The 21,550-nt window shown below is 39.4% G+C and overlaps 1 protein-coding gene across 1 annotated transcript; it reads left to right on the top strand.

Annotated features, from left to right (window-relative positions):
- Positions 1-213: 213 nt before the first annotated feature.
- Positions 214-21,534, top strand: cnn3.L (calponin 3, acidic L homeolog). Its single transcript, NM_001087013.1, is given in 7 exon segments — positions 214-367; positions 14,592-14,713; positions 15,580-15,646; positions 17,640-17,777; positions 19,641-19,757; positions 20,187-20,333; positions 20,956-21,534. Coding segments are annotated over 7 exon segments (996 nt in total). The 5' UTR covers positions 214-310; the 3' UTR covers positions 21,304-21,534.
- Positions 21,535-21,550: the final 16 nt, after the last annotated feature.

Raw genomic sequence — 21,550 nt, 5'->3', positions numbered from 1 at the left:
ACGAAAAAACTATCCCATTCCCTCAAATCGGCGATTCATGCGTGGCCGGGCGAGCCACTTAGCGGGGCGGGGGCTGGCAGTCAACTGGAGGGACAATTTTCCCATTCCCGCCTCTAGCAGTTTCACCCAAAGTGCAACATTGCGCACGTCACCCTTTCGTCGCCGCCCATTATTTCCATAGGGACACGCCCACTGTATTCCTTTGTGGAGAGCGGGTACTAGAAGCTTCTGTTAACGCCGGGCTGGTGGAGTGCGGGATTGGGCATTGACTGGCTTTGCGTGTTTCGGGTGGAAAGACATCCGTGTGATAATGGCAAACTTCAACAAGGGACCAGCCTACGGCCTCTCCGCTGAGGTGAAAAACAAGGTGAGTGGTCGCGTCGCACATATCTCGTGTTACTTTGTATGGAATGTACCACTCCTCCATACCCCCTCCCCATCTTCGGGTACCCGGGGATCTAGACAGCAGCCTCTCCCATCTGGTTCTGTTAGCGGGGCGCCCAGTGTGTGGCGGCGCAGATGCTAAAGTATAATTTCCTGAAGCTCCCGGGATTCTCAAGTCCACTAACTTAGAAAAAGTTGGTGCGTGAGGGGATTTTCTGTATGTAAATGTCTCCCCATTGCGCTCGCACTGTGCAGGGAGGAGTGGGGGCTCTGCTGGAGACAATAAGGAGCTGCTGGTGCAGTATCCCAGTCGGAGCAATCTGCAGAGGCTCATTCAATAAACTCATACGGATTGTTCATGCTGCATTAAAGGGGTACAGAAATACTGTAAACCAATTCAGGAAGCTCCTATGAGCACTCTTACAGTTTAATTTTTTTTTGCATTTTCAGTAATTTCTGAAATATTTGTATAACAAAGAAATCCATTTCTCAAAAGAGCAAACAGATTTTTTTCTGAGTTTCCCAGCTGCCCCAGTCATGTGACTTGTGCCTGCACTTTAAGATGGAACTACTTTTTGGCAGGCTGTTATTTCTCCTACTTAATGTAACTGAATCAGTCTCAGTGCGACTTGGCTTTTAGTATTAAGTGCTGTTCTTAGATCTACCAGGGAGCTGTTATCTGGTTACCTTCCCATTGTTCTGTTGTTTGGCTGCTGGGGGGGGGGGGGAAGGGGGTGATATCACTCCAACTTGCAGTACAGCAGTAAAGAGTTATTGAAGTTTATCAGAGCACAAGTCACATGACTGGGGGCAGCTGGGAAATTGACAAAATGTCTAGCCCCATGTCCAATATCAAAATTGAATATAAAAAAAATCTGTTTGCTCTTTTGAGAAATGGATTTCAATGCAGAAATCTGCTGGAGCAGCACTATTAACTGATTCATTTTGAAAAAAACACGTTTTCCCATGACAGTATCCCTTTAATGTTAGTTGCAAAACTGCTCAGTGGAGCAGCGGGGACAGGTGTATCTTGGTTTTCTATTTTACTGTATATACCCTTTAAAGCCCCCACTCCATGGACAGCTTTTATTTCCTTATGAAAAGAATCATCAACGAATTCCATTAGAGAACCTTTTGTGTTGCCTTAGGCATTGTATCTGTTCCAGTTTTGCTTTGAGAAATGCAGTGAGAGGAGAGAGCCAAGTGAAACTATATAAAACTGTGTTGGATTAAGCAAAGAAAGAAATAATAAATCTGTGTAGTTGCAGGGACAATAAATCCTTATGCCATAAATATCCTTATTGTACTGTGTACTAATACTCACTGGGCTGTAAATCTAATAGCCATATGCCAGGGGCACTCAACACCATTGGATTGTCTTATATTTACCTCTTGCTTTTAAACATGAACAGAAACACGCTTATAATGTAGATATGATTTTAATGTAGGAGGCTTTGCTCTCCAACGATTATCTTATATTCCCAGCTGCTTAGCAAAGCAGTTCCCTAAAACCTCCCTTACACTGTCTGTTACCCCACAATTGCCTGATTTATGGCTAGCATGGTGGGCATCAGGGCTAGTGAGGGATGCGCTGCACTGCTGAGGGCATTCGTGGTGGTTTCTTTGAAAAAATGAAAGTATGTGGTAACAGTTAAATACTATAAGGCTCTTTGTGCCTATGGCCATTAGTGGTTGGATTATCTATAGCAGTGATGCCAACCAGTAGCTTGTGAGCAACATTTTGCTCTCCATCCCCTTGGATGTTGCTCCCAGTATCCTCAAATAGATGCTTATTTTTGAATTCCAGTCTTGGAAACAAGTTTTAATTGTATAAAAGTATAGTGCCAAGAAGAGCCTCCTGTAGGCTGCCAGTCCACATAGGGGCTATCAAATCGCAGCAGTTACTTGTTACCTCAAGGGACTTTTTCATGCTTGTATTGCTCCCCAAATCTTTTTACATTTGAATGTGGCTCATGGGTAAAAAAAGGTTGGGGAACCCTGGTCTATAGGAAGACCGTATTGCGTTAGCAACATTCTCGGAAAGACACATGCTTATTGGATAAGGGCCAAAATATAATCCTCCTGTTTTCTAAGAACCTTGACTGTTTGTAGTGGTTTTACCACCATAACCTGCCTTGCTAGATGCCTATAACAATCAAGCTTTATAATTGACACAGTCCCATTGTTAATAATAGTATATAGGTACCTCACATATGCTTTTTCCACTTATCTAATTCATCAAAACAATTTATAGCATTTTTTTCTTCTTTCATGCTTTTTGTGTCAATGTATGGTTTTCAAAGAACCTGCTTTCCATCACACACCTACATCGATGCATCTGTTGTCCTGGAACAAATTTGCTTTCTCTGTTTGACTAGGTATGCTAGTTCCTATAGCCTTGTTACAGGGTAAGTTACCTAACTGTTGGTGCTGTTCTACATGCTGCCATCCAGATGGGTGAAGAGGGAAAAGACGATGCAGAGAGCTTTAGTTCACCGTCAGGTGGATGGGGTGTTAGTTGGGCATTCCTTTTAAACTGTCATGTTGCTACTTTGAAAAGGATTCAGCTGTTAATCAAGTGGCGTAACATAGTGTTGGGGTTGTTTTTGTGCAACTAGCCTATGAATAAGTGCCCACCTCAGGCATGAAACGCGTCAGGCCTACACATGTCCTAATAAAGATTTTTTTACTTTTATAAAAATACCTTGGCTACTGCTTTACTACTGGATGGACTCTCACTACATCTGAATGCTTTGTTTTTGTGCATATCAACAATTATTATTTTTTTGTAATAAAACTCTTAACGCTTGATGAGTTGAGCCCATACCATGGAATTATAGGACGTAAGTACATAGTGTGTAAGTGAGATGGGAACAACTATAGAATGATAAGTAACATAAGAACTATTTTTTTCCTTTTCACCATTCTTGTTGCAGTCCTACATTTATTAGCTGAGTCCTTCCAGACCGGCAACTAGAGTTCTTATAAATAGACCTAAATTCCTACCTCAGAGACTGTGCAGAGGAAGCCATTTCCTGGCTAATCCAATACAAGTAATAGTGTTACAAGAGAAAGGCTTTGCATTATCAGCTATTAGCATCTTCAAAGGGACTTTAACCTTCTGGTGGTCAGTGCCTAAAAGAAATATAATGCTTTATATATAAAAGTAGATGGAAAAAGTAAAGCTAAATATGCCAGTTGTATGTTATAGTTAATATACATTTCAGCTATTGTTAGAGGTCCATGCTTTGACATAATGTAACTTTTATTGTACAGGAAATGTTGCCAGGGGCAGTCAGGTGACTTCCTTGTATTTTTAAATACAGGAAGAAACGATTTGCGAGTGCCAGGATGGGCTGCCTCTATTGCTGCTGCCATTTTGCAAATACACAAGTTACTAACAGACATCAACATTGTCATTTTTATAGCAGCAATAGCTTAAACTGTTTTTACAATAATACTAGTATTTATATCGCATTCACATATTAAACAGATTGTTCCTCATCCGTGTCAGTCGCTGCCACACTGAAGTTTCCAGTGTACAGTCCCTATCACATTCTTACTACACATTAGGGCCAGCTTCTTCGGGAAGTGTGGATAGAATGAGATGTTCAGACTCCTTGTTGATCGAGCTCAAGCTGGAATCTGTCATGACCCAGTGCTGCAAAGTGGTTAACAAAGTCATTAACATGAAGCTTCAGTTGGCCACACACACACACACACGCAATTGTGCAAAACAAATGGGTGTGGAAGCCCAAAATTCCATCCTGACTGATATCCATGTACTATCAATATCTGTTGTTTTGAGATTGTTCCTGCCAAAGCACCATATTGGCTAGCGTGCGTTGCATCGACAGATGAGGAAATGAAGAGAAGTCACAGCTCCACTTCACTTCCTACTTTAGGATCTGTCTGTCCAAACAGTGGGAAGGTAGCCACTCCATGTATGGCCCATCCTACCGTATACATCCATACAGCAAGACTTGCAGAGTTAAACACCCTCATAGCAAGAACATACCAACTGAAGGACTATTCTGTATATTATTATTATACATTTGTTGACAATTAAGCTGGCCATAGACGCAAAGATCCGATAGTATAAATCAATGTACGATCGGACTTTCCCATCTCCCGACCCTCCACTATCCATTCAGATCAAAGTCTTACCATTCCGATCAAATAAAGTAGTAAAAGAACAGATAAGCCAATGTTCTACCTGTGACGGCAATCGTAGGATAGTTATGTCTGACAAAGCTAGTCACAGTCTCCCACTGAAAATCGTACGATCGGCAATACACGCATAGATATTATTGGCAGGCGACAGAAATTGTCTAACCTGTCCGATAGACCAAACGACCGATCTCCGCCGGACGAAAAATGACGGGACTCTCCACACACGGTCCATAAATCGGACGAATCCTCGATTGCGTCTATGGCCAGCTTTAGACGGTGACAGGATGACCAACTTTAGTCTTCCTTTTAACGCTATGTAGACACATGGGTGTTCTAGGGCACTTGCTTTAAGGCTGTGCTGCACTTCAGCAGCTTCTGTACTTAGGATAGATCTCAGGATTATTGTAGAAGCAGTCAAAAATTGCTTGTATTGTGCAACATTTAAATGCGTTTTAATCATGTGAAGTATTTTGCATGCGTCTAAAATGCCCCCACCCCACTATAATTATAGTCTGAAATGTAGTACACCTCAAATGCATTTTCCAAGTACACTTAATGTGCACATAGTGTCAGTGTTCTTTTTATGAACAGAAGTTTTGAATGTATTAAAAGAAGGAACCAGGGGCACTTCTGGAGGATACAGTGTTGGCATTTTTTGCTTACAGAGATATGCTGGTGCCTTTCACTAGCCTCTGCCACTGCACTGGGGGTTGTCGACTCTAAATGAAAGTTTCAGGTTGAACTTTGCTCCATGTGAACTAATATTACTACTGGCAGTGGATGTGATGTGTGTGCCATTAGTTTTAAAGGGGCAGTGTACCCTCCTTTTTGACATTGGTTACATGAATAGTGCTTCTGCTGACTGTATCTGGCGGAAGGGAAAGGTTTGTGTTTTCTCATTGGATTTGTTTTTACCTTGTTCAGCAGGACATTCAGTTTCAGATTTTGCCTTCTTTAGTGCAAGAAATAACAAAAATCATGCATATTCCTTATTAAAACAATAGGCAAAAGGCACAAACCCTGTGCTGCTTATTGTGCTCACAAGCAATGATTCCTAGTGTTGTCTGGCCATGTGTCCTCTGCAAGATAGAGTGTAGAGGCATGCAATACTTGCGCCATTCCCTTACTTGTCATTTTAGGATGATTTGATAAGATGTAAAAGCTCTTCTTTCCCCAATGTTGCAATCTGCAAATCTCTCACACCTTTTACTTCCGCCTTGCACTTAAAGTCTGCAAAGGAAACTGAAGAGGATGAAGGAGTTGTCTGTCTGCTCAATGTTAATTAGCCTCTCCTTCAAAGTCTGGGAAAATTCAGGGGAAAAAAGTCAACTCATCCTACTCCCACCCCTTCCCCCATCACATTCCTGGGGCATTACCTCACAGTTTATGGGCAGAGGAAGCATCCAATAGTGTAGGCTCTGCATACAGAATACTCATTGTCTGCTACCAGGGGCTGCAGCCAAGCAGCAGAGCACAAAGGCTTGCTGCTGTTTTTCCCATTTCAATAACCCCTTCAGCACTGTATTTCTTCTTCTCACCTAGTGTTGTGCTTGGGCATTGTCATTCTAATTCTTTCCTGCTTTTAGAAGTGTTTTGTTTGTACGGCACTACCAGCCTTCTGTTCTGTGTTGGTTTTAAAAGGAACTAAAGCGGTTATTGATATCTAACCGGCTATTTGACCAGATATGCCTTTTGCTATTGCAGCAGGAGCAGCGCTGTATCTGTCTGTACAGGGTGACCAGCACTTGTAGAAAAACAAGTGAACACATACACGGCTTCAATAAATGACTTGACCGCACACTGTGGTTTTTGATGCAAAATGAATTCTGTTAGTCTGCAGCTGAGTGTAGGCCTCTAGAGCAAAACAAATGGAAAAGCTGTTCCAAAGTAATGTTGCAGCTCCTTCATTATCACTAATTGCTCTGTACAGGACTAATGGAAGGAAATTCAATTATTAGTTTTGTTTTTTATTTTATTTTTAATTCTTTTTATTTTAATAAAGAAACAAGTTGCAAAATACAGGAAAAAGCGGTTACTGGACATCCCAGTCCGCAATGCATATTCAGTTGTAAATAAACAAGTATTCCTGAGTATAACATGAAATCCGGAAAAGATTTCTTTCCATTGCAGCCAAACACATTGACAATTAGTTTTGTTTTTTTTATGGGTGTACACATCTAATATCTAGATTATTTTATATATTAATACAAACACTGAGCAGTACTTAAAGATGTCCATTCTCATTAGGAACATCTGGTTAGGAACTTGCATTTTAATAGGAGAATTGGGGGTGAAAGAATGAATGTCTTATGATAGTGGGAATAGTAGATCTTAAAATGAATGTGCAGCAGCTGTGCTAGTAGGCAACGTGGTTTAATTGTAGTGTTTCATTCTTGTATTTGCTTCTGGCCACATGCAGTGACTAGGTAATTTATTTATTTTAGGATTAAATCATATGCTCTTTGGTCAGTGTATGGAGCTTTAAAAGAAGCATTTTTACTAATAGCATCAGAGTGGATTTGCAATAGCCTGGCCCCACAATAATATACTATGGAGATCAGTTGGCTTGGGATTCATTCAGGCAGGTTTAAATACCCCATGTGGGGATGGAAAACATTGGCCAGTGCACTTAGATCAGGAAGTGAAGAGGAGCCGCTGCTCTTTATACAAACTATTGTACTGTGGGAAGGCAGCCACACTGGGTGGCCTATGTATGGCCCACTTCAGCCCTGAGTACTCTCAGCAAAGCCCCCCTCCCCTCCACCTAACTCCATCCCATGCAGGATTTCTGGTTAATGCATTCCTCTGCATAAGGAATGTTGCAGAGTGTTAGTGCTGACTCACCGCCTGCTTTTCAGGTGTTTCCAAGCATTTACACTATGCTTTGAATCCTTGCATAGGAAGCAGGCCCCTAAATATAAATCGACAGATCACATCCTACAAGTCAGATGAAGTTGCATGGGTCAAAATATAATTAAACTGATACAAAAATCTGATGACAAACGACATGCCATCCGATGCGACAAGCCTGTCAGAAGGGAACGCTCAGTGTCGGACTGGGACACCAGGGGCCCACCAAAAACCCTTAGACCAGGGGCCCACCCAAAAACCTATTATTCCATCTATTTAGCCTCTTTATTCTAATAGAAATAGGCAATGACCATGAAATAGGCCAAATGTTTAGAAGCAGGAGGGCCCACCGGGAGTTTTCCTGGTATCCCAGTGGGCCAGTCCGACACTTGGAATGCTGCGTCTTCATCCGACCAGATAGAATCTGATGGCGTCTGCCTGGCTTTTTTGTCATTGAAATACATCGAATGTCGAACGTAGATGCTTAGACAAAATACACCATATGACTTTATTTGATCCGACTTAACATGACAGCTATGGGGATCAAGTTTTGTAGAATGCTACAAAATCCTGTGCTGTTGCATGACAAGATTCAGCTAAAATCAAACCCACAAAATCTGATTTATTTCTCCACTGTAGTAAATGCTATATTGAGAGCAATTCTGAAACCATATTGTTAGATGTACTGATTGGGTAAAAATAAATATACGCAAATTTCGCATGACTGATCCTCTTTAAGCACATGAATATGACTTTATTGGTCAGCTATAAAGAAGAATTCTAGTTTATGTCATAGTCATATAAATCGGGGTTGTTCCTGTGCCATAGCCATAAAGATTGTATTCCACTTGACATGTCCTTTAGGGAAATCATAAATATTAATTAAACGGTTAGTCTAAATAAATAATTTAGCTAGACATTTCTTCCGTCCCTATCATCTTACTCCTCTTACAATCCTACAACTTGCACTTCTGATCTCCTCCAGAATTGTCTAGGCTGTTGTTTTGGCAGGTACATTTCCATTCTTTACTGGCACCCTCCAGTGTGGCTCAAGGAACAGTCAATTTTCTAGCTATCTACTAGAAGGATTAAACCGGATTGTCGGTAACAGTGATATTGCAATATCCATGCTGAAAATGAATCATTTTACTTTTGACAGCTAATTAATGAATACGATTATTGGAATAGTTGCAATTTCACCTTTACAATGTCCATGAGCAGTTGTTTTCTTCAGTTCTGTATAATTTCCCTTGTTTTCTTCCCATCAGATAACATTCAAATTGCCAGTGGTGAAACAGATGCAGTCTTTCCGAAGGCGACTTAAGTTTTCTTGTAAGGAAACTTCGGGCAACTTTGTGCCATTTATGTTTCACCACCAGCTATTTAAATGTTAGCCAATGGGAAGAAATGAATGGACGTTTTGTTGCCCACTGCAGAGAAAAGTTATTGCGGACAACAAAACGTCCCGTGCACCTTTACCTTAAGTGTGGATACCCATGGTCATTTAAACATGCATTCTACCTTATGACATAGTTACATAGTTAAATTGGGTTGAAAAAAGACAAAGTCCATCAAGTTCAACCCCTCCAAATGAAAACCCAGCATCCATACACACACCCCTCCCTACTTTTAATTAAATTCTATATACCCATACCTATACTAACTATAGAGCTTAGTATCACAATAGCCTTTGACAACACTAAAAAGACTTTTAATTTAGAACTAAGCAGAAGATAACCATGCTCACAAGTGCTGATTCTGGTTGACTTTATGTCTTACCTGAGAAGTTTTACCATAGTCAATGAATGGTTCTGTGTGCCGTCATTCTTTTAAGGCACTGAGCTAAGCACAGAAAGCAAGTGAGATGCTTATTGAAGCCCATTCTTTTCAGTTGTCAATGTACCCACAGTACCATGCTGAACTGCAAAACACAGGAATGAGACTACAGGAATGATTTCAAGTTTAGAACTTCTGTTAATCGCTTTGAGATTCATTAGATGACAGACTTCAAGTCGTTGCATACACTCGTTTCACATTTTTTTCCCTGCCACTCCCTTTATTATTTTCTTCCCCACTGCACACCACTATTCTTTTCATCTGTATGTATCACATTTCTTTTTCTAGACATTTACTTTAGCCAGCATTCCATAGCAATCATCTACCAACATATAATTTTACTTATCCATGTGCAGTTTGGCTCCATCTGCTGGCTAGTCTAGGTGTGTACCATATACAGTATTTATACAGTGTCATATCATTGCATACATTAGATGCCTGATTTATTAAAGCACAATGAAAACAAGAATACCTGGCCAATATTACATAAAAATATATATAACAAAAAAACATTCATAGCAAGGATTTCTTTAAAGATACAATAAGGATGAAACTTCTTGCTGTAATTGGATTAGTAACCAACTTCCATCAAAATCACAGTGGTGGAGCTTCTGCCTATAGGGTATTTTATAAAAATGAATATTTTAGGAGCAAAACTCTGTCTTCTTGCTTCTGTTTTGCATACAAATGAGGAAATGGTGTCCTCGCTCCAATAGTGATGAAAGTGACAGTAACACTTTTAATGAAAGCCTGGAAACCCCAAGGCTTTATGGTCAGCCAGTAAAGATACCACCACATTTGCCAATCACACTGGTCACCATAATGAATGTCTATGGCATGTATCGATATTTGCCAGATTGCTAGTCTAGACATGCATTAGTTGATACATTTCTCAGAAACAGCTTTAACTTCAGCCCCAACTGATGTAACTGCTGCTCAGATCAGCAACCCAGATTATAGAGTTTATAAGAAACTAATTGGTCTATAAAAATCGACATTTTCTAACAGAAAACATTTGAAAAAATATAATTATTTCTGGTATTAGAAAATGTATTGTTTTGTAAAGTTTTACTCACCATTCAAGTGTACATGCTCGCCAGTGCAAATAATGGGCAGTTATTTGTGCATTACTTACTGCACCAAAGAGCATTGTGCAGCTGTTTCCTCTGTGGAGCACATTGCTTAAAGGAAAACTATACCCCCCAAACAATGTGGTTCTCTATAAAAAGATATTGCATAAAACAGCTCATATGTAAAACTCTGCTTCATGTAAATAAACCATTTTCATAATAATATACTTTTCTAGTAGTATGTGCCATTGGGTAATCATAAATAGAAAACTGCCATTAAAAAATAAAAAAGGGCCGCCCCCTGGGATCGTATGATTGTGCACTCAAACAAACTACTTCTTAGGTCACATGAGCCAATTAACAGACAGAGTTGTGTCTTTTGCTTCCACACTTGTTACAGTTAGTTGTATTTCTGGTCAGGGGATCTCTGAGGCAGCACACAGACCATCACAAAATGGTGGCTCAAGGCAAGAGATGTAAAAGGGATGTAAAATGTACTTAAATATATACCAGTTTGATAAGATTCTTTTAATATGTCACTTATTATGATACAATCTGTTGATGTTTCAATTTAGGGGTATAGTTTTCCCTTAAAGGTGTAAAGTCAGATCTGTTTAACCCTGTAATTTATGCCTGTCATATGGAAGGGACGAGCCCTATCTATGCACAGTTTGGTAGCCTGATTAGCCCACAGTTTGCTTAAAGGGATACTGTCATGGGAAAAAAAAAATTTTTTCAAAATGAATCAGTTAATAGTGCTGATCCAGCAGAATTCTGCACTGAAATCCATTTCTCAAAAGAGCAAACAGATTTTTTTATATTCAATTTTGAAATCTGACATGGGGCTAGACATATTGTCAATTTCCCAGCTGCCCCAAGTCATGTGACTTGTGCTCTGATAAACTTCAATCACTCTTTACTGCTGTACTGCAAGTTGGACTGATATCACCCCCCTCCCTTTCCCCCCCAGCAGCGAAACAAAAGAACAATGGGAAGGTAACCAGATAGCAGCTCCCTAACACAAGATAACAGCTGCCTGGTAGGTCTAAGAACAACACTCAATAGTAAAAACCCATGTCCCACTGAGACACATTCAGTTACATTGAGAAGGAAAAACAGCAGCCTGCCAGAAAGCATTTCTCTCCTAAAGTGTAGGCACAAGTCAGATTTCATTGAATTGAATATAAAAAAATCTGTTTGCTCTTTTGAGAAATGGCTTTCAGTGCAGAATTCTGCTGGAACAGCACTATTAACTGATTCATTTTGAAAAAAAAATTTTTCCCATGACAGTATCCCTTTAATATGCCCACATTATGTGCTAGTTTGAAGGGACATAAAATGTATTTTCAAAAAGGTCAAATTGCTCTCTGAACCTTTTCGCTATTCAGTTGTTATTTTTTTCACACCTTTTTCGTCCCTCCAGGGCTTACCCCTACTAGGCTGCCCCGGCTAGCTATTTTGATATTTTCCCCCCCTTTTTAACTTGGTACATAGAGCAATGAAAGTGCTATTGTATGCCATGTTTGCACACTGCAGGGATGCTATTCTGGATATTTCACCATACGTTTTTTTCAAGTAGATTCTGATTCCAGCAATTTGTTTTAAAATTCTAAAGGCATTGTTTGTCGAGCTTGCCGCTTTTGCAAGAATTCTCTCATGCTGGCAGGCCAACCTTCACCACTAACTCACATATCATATTCTGTTGTGCTCCCAACTGATAGCCAGAGGCACCTGCAACCCCCACAGGGACAGCAAATGAGTTATTGCCTGTACAGAGAGCTGCCATATAGTTTATACACTGTGCTGAGCAAAAAATACAAGCAAATTGTTTAGTGCTCCTTTAAAAGGGAATGTCAACCCAAAAAATACTTTTTGCCTAATAAAAGAAAACATAATTCTAAGCAACTTTGCATTTTATATTCATTACACATTTTCTATGGTTTTTTAAGTTATTTGTATATGTATTGTTATTGAAAGCAGTGATTATCAGACCTGTCTTTGCTCCTTTTACTAGTGAAATAAAAGCTTAACATTTGATGCACATGGTGCAAAAAAAATCCCCAGAATATTATCAGATAAATAAAATAAATGTATAAGAAAGGCTTTTAACGTCTGCTGTTTTGGGACTAGGAATGCCTTCAAATGGACATGGAGACAATATGTATCTGTCACATCCTTTTAAGGAAAACTTCCAAAATTCCCACTCATGGCTTCAAGCAGAAAAAGTTTATAGCATTTGTCAGAAAGCCAGGGCTTGTGGGGAAATTTGAAACAGATTTTTCACTTGTTAGGTCATGTGAAACTTTTTTTTGCTGCAATGCAGAAACTTAAAAGATAAATATTATAGTTAACGAACTGGGGAAGAACTCTGCTTTTGTCTTGTATGTTTTATAGTTGCAGTAATCCATCCCTCATTTATTTAAAAATATGGCATAACGAAAAAAAAATTGGTAATTGATCCTGCATATTAAATAACATATAAAGCATAACATTATAAGATTTATTAAGAGGGCCATACACAGGCTGTTCTTTGCTGTAAGCCACTTTTGTGCCTCTGATGTCTGACAAGGGTTAAGCTATTAATTGGGAAGGCTGGTAAATGGCATCTTATCATGACGGCATTAGGCTGTAAATGGGACCTTCTCCTGGCATTAGTCGCCCAGTGAGAAATCTTCTCTTCTTCGGGCGACTAATCTCCCCAAAATGCCTTCCTGCCAGCAAGAATATGAATTGCTAGCGGGATGGCATATGAATCGCTTCGGATTTCCGAAGTTTGCTCTTGAGGCGACTTCGGGAAATGTATGCCATCCCACCGGCGATTTGTGTTCTTGCCGGTGGGAAGGCATTTGGGGAGGTTAGTAGCCTGAAGTAGAGCAGATTTGTCACTGGGTGACTAATCTCCCTTCTGCCTCCACCCAAAAAGCATTTCATGCAGACTGATCGTTAGCCATGGGCAGTATCATAGCCTGCTTGGGCCTAATATTTGCAAACATTTCCTTGGGGTCCCTAAAAAATGAGCAGTGCTGTATGACTCACTTTACTCATAAAGGTGGCCATAGACGCACAGAGAATATTGTAATATTGTACGAAACAAATTTTCCTACAATATTTGGTGTGTGTATGGTGGGAAAAGAGCCGACTGATATTGGCAGAAGACTTGAATATCGGTCAGCTAGTAGATCGGACTGGACGGAAAATTTTGATCAGGTGCCTTTGAAGGTACCCATACATCGGCCATTGTTAGTTCTGAATCATTAGATACAGGTAGAATTCTATTGTTTCTACCTGTATGTCTGACGATTCAGCTCTACACGTGTGTATTGAAACGAACGATCTTTCTTGGAAAGATCTTTTCAAAGAAAGATCGTAATTGTTACGTCTATGGCCACCTTTACATATGGTTTGGTGCAATGATAATTGCATAGAGGAGAGAGGAAAAAAAGGCATTGTATTGAAAAAGGTGTCCATCTCTGGTCCCCTCCCAAATCACAGTAACAATAGCCCCAATAACTGCCCTGCTCCATTGTAGCAATGGAGAAAATGCAGACTTCAGCGGGATTGACTACTGCCATAACTGCTTGACTTCTACTTCTTTCTGTATGGTGGCCATCAAGCATGATCACTCACTGTCAAATATGTCGCTGGCTGGCAACTGCTCCAGAAATTCATTGTAGCCACCCACCTACCCCACTGCTTAACTCACTCACTACTCATCGGGGGGTGTCTTACCTGGAGGAAGATGGAAGGAGCAAGTGCTTATTATATGATTGTCCCTTGGAAGTGTGGCAGTTTGTTTCCAAGTGACCTAAAATGTTCTACAAGTGGTTTTCAAGTGATTGCTATATCAGACAATGAAAATCATTTCTTTGTATGCCAATGAGAAGTTTTCTGTTTTTCACTCCCTAACTCCGCTTTTGTGAGTAATAAACTCCTGACTGCACTGTGGTGTCACAGGGATTGTTTCTTTATGCTCTTTCTTCTTCCACACAATGTGGCACAGCACAGAATAATCCACAATCTGTGCAATTGGCATACTGGTACTGTTGGAAGCATATAGTTTACTATACCTGGTACATCTGTGCTGTACTGCTCTAGTTACACCACCTCCTGTCTCCTCTGTATTTATTTTCTGCTGCTCTGAAAACAATTCTATGTCGCTGTTGTCCTTTGATACTTTGGGCTCTTCACCGAATGTCTTTTTGCTTTATGGCTACTTGACATGTTAAAAGGTAAGAACTGATGTGGTGTATGAACTTTTTTTTTTCATTTTAATTACAGATTGCACAGAAATATGACCCTCAAGTGGAAGAGGATCTGCGTCTTTGGATAGAAGAAGTGACTGGCATGATAATTGGCGAAAACTTCCAACAAGGTTTGCGGGATGGCGTCATTCTCTGCAAGTAAGGATTTGTTCTGAACTCCTGTTTTGCACAATGTAACAAAGAATGTAGCGTTTAAAGGAAATATAAAATGCACAGCTCTGGTTAAGACTTGTGTTTTCCTAGACTTCCCATTCAGTTACACCTATGTATTGTCTTCCGTAGTGTAGATCTGACTAACAGCCATAACTTTTAATGTAGTATTTGTAGAGTCTTCCTGCTATGTGGGAGGGGACAAAATGCTAGATCATTCCCCCCCCCCCCATTCAATCATTGGGAACCACCACAAGACTTGTCTAGTAGAGAGGGAATTTCCAAGTGTTTTCCCACCTGCATGCTGGGCTGGAAATCATGTGGGATTACAGATATTTTTGCCACCCAAGTGCCATTGCCGTTACAGCTGACAGCTGTAGCCCCTTCGGGAAGAACCATTACTGTCAAAATTCATCTGTAATGTGCTTCCCATTTATTAGACTATGGCAGGCAATAGATCTGTCTTCCTGGAAGCAGCTGCTGTGAGGGATTACATCAGTAGAACACTCTGTAAACTATAGCTCTAGAGCAGAGGTCCCCAACCTTTTTTACCTGTGAGCCACATTCAAATGTAAAAAGAGTTGGGGAGCAACAGGAGCATGAAAACATCCCTTGGGGTAACAAATAAGAGCTGTGATTGGCTATTTGGTAGCCCCTATGTGGACTGGAGGCTCTACTTGGCACTATACTTAGTTTTTATGAAATTAAAACTTGCTTCCAAGCCTAGAATTAAAAAATAAGCACCTGCTTTGCGGATGTGAGAGCAACATCCAATTGTTTAGTATCATTAAAACTAGGCAAATTGCATTTTTTTTTGTCAAATATCTGACTTAGCATCTTTTTTTATATTCTAGTCTCATAAATAAACTGCAGCCTGGATCAATCAGGAAGATAAATGAAGCAAAATTAAACTGGCATAAGGTAAGTACTGTAAGATAAGTTGTGTTCCTGGCTCCCCCTTTTTTACTTGTTTTGTTTGAGACCAAATGACAAATTGTATGTACATAACATTTTATACTTTATACTTTTAATATTTAATGGACCATATCCACTTTTTAACAAGCATTTGTTCACATATACAGTCTAATATTATTTCTTAATACAATAACATTTTTATTCATATCAGTGTTAGGTGCTCTATGGCTTGCATTGGCTCAATTATTCTCATTGGCACGCTGTACAAGAACAGCTCCATTTTTAAAGGAGAACTAAACCCTAAAAATTAATAGGGCTAAAAATGCAATGTTTTATATACTGAACTTGCACCAGCCTAAAGTTTCAGCTTCTAAATAGCAGCAATGATCCGGGACTTCAAACTTGTCACAGGGGGTCACCATCTTGGAAAGTGTCTGCGACACTCACATGCTCAGTGGGCTCTGAGCAGCTGTTGAGAAGCTAAGCTTAGGGGTTGTTGCAAATTATCAAGCAGAAAATGAGGTTGGTCTGTAACATAAGCTGATGCTATGAGGCTGATTATTAAATTCTGATGATAGTTGCCTTGGTTTTTGTGCTGCCATGTACCAATAATCTGTATTAATTACTAATCCGCCTTGTATTGTGAAATTTATATTGCATGTGTACTGTACAGTATATTGTGAGTGGGTCCCTAAACTCAGTAAGTGACAGCAGCACAGAGCATGTGCAGTGAATCAGTATAAAACAAGATGGGGAGCTACTGGGGCATCTTTGCAGGCACAGATCTTAACTGTTAAAGGGCTGTGGTTGCCCTGGGCTGGTACAGAAGCTTAAAACATAATGTACAACATTTCTAGCTACTTCTTTAGTTTAACTTTCCTTGTCCTTTAAAAACCATGAGGAGTGCTGTTATTATTATTATTAACATGTATTTTTAGAGAACCAACATATTATGCAGCGCTGATCTGGTCATTCCTTAATAATTATTATCAAGCACCAAAGTTTTCTGTAGCTCTGTACAATAAATAGAATATGCAGTTCCTAACTGTATAGACAAAAGTCTGTGCATCTTTGTTCTATTATTAAAGTTTTAAACAAAACATGGCAATCAGACACTTTTAAAGGAGTCATCTGCCCAAAAATGTGAGCAACTCTCCAGTGTACACTAATTAAATTTGCAAGGGACATGTAGGTTACTTTAGTTTTGTAGAGAGTTCATGTGAAGCAAGCCGACAGCACTTCTTTTCTCCTGCTCAGGCAATAAAACAAGAATGGCTGATTACAATCAAGTTTTTGCTGACATCTAAGAAACTGCTGGCACTGTACAATGACACAAACAGACATGGAGGCTACTGATTTATTCCTTGAGCAGGAGAGCAGAGAAATGCCGGCAGCTTTAGGCACTGCATAATATTCATTTAAGTCAGATAATGATTTTGGTACAAATTTGGTTATAATGTTCTATGGAAAAGTTGTTTCATTTTAACTTTAGAAGCTAATATAGATAAAATAGAGCTGCAAATCCCGTTAAAGAAATTGCAATTGAAAGCAGCGTTGTCTTTTTACGTTCTCTGCACTCCTAGCTCTGACTGCTGAAAAAATGCTGCAAGCCAGCTGATTAACTGATTGTAAATAACTGAATTGCTATATCAAATGTTTAATTAGTCTTTAAAGGGGTTGTTCACCTTCCAAACACTTTTTTATTTTTTCAGATCAGGTGTTTTAGATAATTCCCCAGAAATAGAGTTTTTTCAATTACTTTCCATAATTTATTCTTTACTGTTTTTCCAAAATCTAAGTTTAAAGTTGAATATTTGTGTCTGTGGTGTTTGTCTGGCAGCTCAGTAAACGGTCACACACAGAAAATGGAAAGTAATTGCAAAAAGTCGTTATTTCTGGTGATCTATCCAAAAACAATTGGTTTTATAAAGGTGAACAAACCCCTTTTGTGTTTTATACTGGAAATGTAAATGACTAATTATATGTATGGTTTCTATAGCTGGAGAACATTGGAAACTTCATTAAGTCAATGCAAGAGTATGGTATGAAGCCTCATGATATTTTTGAAGCCAATGACCTGTTTGAGAATGGAAACATGACCCAAGTTCAGACCTCTTTGGTGTCTTTGGCTGGTTTGGTAAGCACTTGAATTGTTATTCCTGAACCAAGTCTAATACATATTATAGGCGATGTATAGTTTCATGAAAATAAAATTGCCATTATGTTATACACCATTAAACATTCCATTAAAGGAGTTTAGTAAGATTCGAGTTGTGTTTTCCACAAAAGTTTGAGTTTTCGAGTTTGTTAAAAAAAAAAACAACTAATTTTTCGAGATTTATTATACCCAAAAAATACACCATCTAAAACCTGTCAAGATCATGTACGAGTCAATGGCAGAAGTCCCATGAACCATTTGTTAGCAGCCTGCATGATGTTTGCAGGGTTTCGCCAAAAACTTCATTCGAATTTTCGGGTTTCGCAACTCAAACTCGCAGAATCTAATTATTTCCATTCAAGTGTTTTCTTAAATAAGATACCATTCAAGTTGTGAGTTCATTTGAAGTTTGAGCCCTGGGCATTAAATGTAAGAAATGTGCAGTATAAAGAGGCCAGTGTGCAGTTTAGTGTGTATGGATGAGGAGCATATGGGCCGCTTCTCTCTGTCTGCGTTTTTTATGCGGGGGGGGGGGGGGGGGGAGAAGTGGATCTGCTCCTGTCTGTAGCTGTACTGAGATATTGGCACAAAAAGGCATACTTTTCCCTATAGCAGCAGATCCATGTGCCCTTTGCCTTTGCGGAAAAGAGGGAGTAAGAATTGGTTGGTCACTGGTGTTGTTGGAGTTGGGAGTAGCAAGTCGGGGCAGGGGGGTTTAAAGCAAAAGACAGGATTTAGCAGCAAAGTCTATGGGGGGAGCACAAAACCAAATAATCAAAGATCTTTTTATTGCAATGTGCCACAGTAGCATAGGGAAAACCTAGTGTAAAAGTGTTCTTTATACTGGGTACTATTACAAGAACATTAGTCTAGCTTTCTTTTATTTGTAATTCTGCTTTAAAGGGGACCCGTCACCCAAAAAAATTATTCAAAATCCTATTTTATCACATTATTTAAGCAAAATGAACTTTAATTACACTATATAAATTATTTGAATCTTGTTTCCTTCGCTCTGGGAATTCATAATTATAGCAAGCAGGCAGGAGCCATTTTGTGGACACTGTTATAAAGACAAGTCTTGCATCATCTCAAAATCTTGTTTGTGCACCAGAACGGGGGACCAGATGTCCATTCCCATGCACTGGCTATACAATTAAATGGTGAAGAGAACTGGAGAATGAGGGGGGCAGTGACCTCTAGGAAGTGCTGAATAGAAAGTGAAAGTATTTTCTGCCCCGCCTCTGTGCCTAAGGCTTACAATATTTGATTGACAGCTGAGATTTTGTAAATTAGTTTACAACAGCTATGAATGCTTTAATAAAAAATAGAAATTGGGTTTCATGTTTAATTTGAAAATAACTTTTATTATACAGATTTTTTTGTCTGGGTGACAGGTCCACTTTAAACTGAGCTGCTGGTTTCTCTAATCATATTATGCACTCAAGATCGAGGCTCTCCTATACCATATTCATTTATTTTTCTCCTTTCAATATAGCGTAAAAAGCTAAAAAGCCCATTCAGACTAATTTGGCTATTGTAACGGATAAAGAGCTAATTGGTTAACTGGTATATCCTCTCCAATGTTGAGGGTAGCTGATATAGTATCTATAGAACAACAACTGCATTGGCCTGTTCATTTGATCATTGCTTGCTGGATCTCTGTTAACCCATTATATAATCCAGTGGTTAAATCAGATCAGTTTGCCAGTCTGTAAGAGGTGGGCTATGCCCCATGGATTAATCTGCCACTTTGCTTCTATAGCATTTCCAAAACATCTGGCTTGATGAGTCATTAATCTAATGTCAATTCCAGGGAGAATAAAATGTTCTTTCACACACTAGGCAAAGACAAAAGGATTTCATACATCAGTGGACATTGGGGTCAAATATGCTGAAAAGCAGAGAAGACAGTTTGGAGACGAAAAGATGAAAGCTGGCCAAAGTGTCATAGGCCTACAGGTAACATGATTATTGTTAGATATTTCTTTCCCAGTGTTCTTGCTCTCTCATCTGTATTCATTTTTTATTGGCTAAATAGAAGGACATGTACCAATATAACCAACAAAGAACGGCACTCGGGTTAAAAGGCAGGTTTATTGCAGAATCCTTTGTTGGTTCTGTGACACATATTGGCAGTGGGGACGCTGGGAACAGTTTGGGGTGGTGGGTTGGAGCGGTCCCTTCTGTGTGAGTGGCATGTACCAATATAGTTAAATGAATGCACGCCATGAAGTAATTAATGCAATCAAGGAAACATTATGTAACTTCTGGGTAGGACATGAACTGTTGAAATTCCAACCTAAAATGTTGGTGGGAGGGGGGAATAACCTTTTCTGTGGGGTAAAAGTTTAAACATGTAGTTAACTGTCCGTTAATTGTTATTTCTAGATGGGAACAAACAAATGTGCAAGTCAAGCTGGTATGACGGCCTATGGGACCCGAAGGCACCTTTATGACCCTAAAATGCGAACAGATAAGCCATTTGACCAGACTACAATAAGCCTACAGATGGGAACAAACAAAGGAGCCAGCCAGGTAAGCCTTTTGTAAGCCCGACACCAGTAGGCACGTGGTATAATGTTTAAGTTTAGGAATATTTTTTCTTTAACCCATGCATTTCATTAAACTGTGACACTGATTGCCATCTTGCAGTCAGAAAGCAAATTGGAGAGGCTTTAAATGGGGTTTTTGCCTTCCTCTGGATCAACTAGCAGTTAGGCAGTACATATATATTTACTTACTTAAAGGTTTGAACTTGATGGTTGTGTGGCTTTTTCAACCTAACTTACTATATTAATAGTATAGTGAATAAAGTACCCCCTATTGTAAAATATAAGGATATTACAAGTTACCACGGAGTTCCATGACCATATAAAAGCATGAGGCCGAAGGTCATGGAACTCCGAGGTGACTTCTATTATCCTCATATTTTGCAACAGGTGGTACTTTATTTATTATAATACACAAGTTTCAGTGAGTCGTGATCGAAATTACATTACTAAGCTCCAATTATGACATCCAATGACATCAGAACTCACCGTTTATAAAGATATAATTTACAGGATATTCATGGCTCTTGTGTATTATAAAGGAAATGAATGACTTCACATTTGGTAAACCTCAATGAAGACTTTTTTGAACCTTTTTTATCTTTCAGGCTGGCATGCCTGCTCCAGGAACAAGAAGAGATATTTACGATCAGAAAGCAGTATCACAACCAGCGGACAACTCTACTATTTCACTGCAAATGGGAACCAATAAAGTCGCCTCCCAGAAAGGAATGAGCGTCTATGGCCTTGGGCGGCAAGTGTATGATCCAAAGTATTGCGCTGCCCCCACAGAACCCATCATTCACAATGGAAGCCAAGGAACCGGAACGAATGGATCTGAAATCAGTGATAGTGATTACCAGGCTGAGTATCCCGATGAATATCAGGGAGAATACCCCGATGACTATCCTAGGGATTACCACGGCCAGTACAGTGACCAGGGAATAGATTATTAGATGTATACAATGTATTCAGTATTAGTTCCTTTTATTTTATTCAATGAAAGCCAAGCTAGCCTTGTGTAATTTACTTGTCTTCCTTAAACACTACTATGCTTTAATAATGAAACAATTTGCCTTATTTACATTCCTTTTCCACCTTTTATCTCTAGTTGCCTTTTAGTGCTGAGACGGATCTTAATCTACAGCATTACCAGTAATTTCATATGAAGTAAAAAAAAAAAAAAAGGAATACTGTGAATAA

The sequence above is a fragment of the Xenopus laevis genome, chromosome 4L (genome assembly GCF_017654675.1).
Source record: "Xenopus laevis strain J_2021 chromosome 4L, Xenopus_laevis_v10.1, whole genome shotgun sequence".
Lineage (NCBI taxonomy): Eukaryota > Metazoa > Chordata > Amphibia > Anura > Pipidae > Xenopus > Xenopus laevis.
Note: the sequence above shows the minus strand (reverse complement) of the source record. Positions and strands in the feature narration are given on the sequence as shown.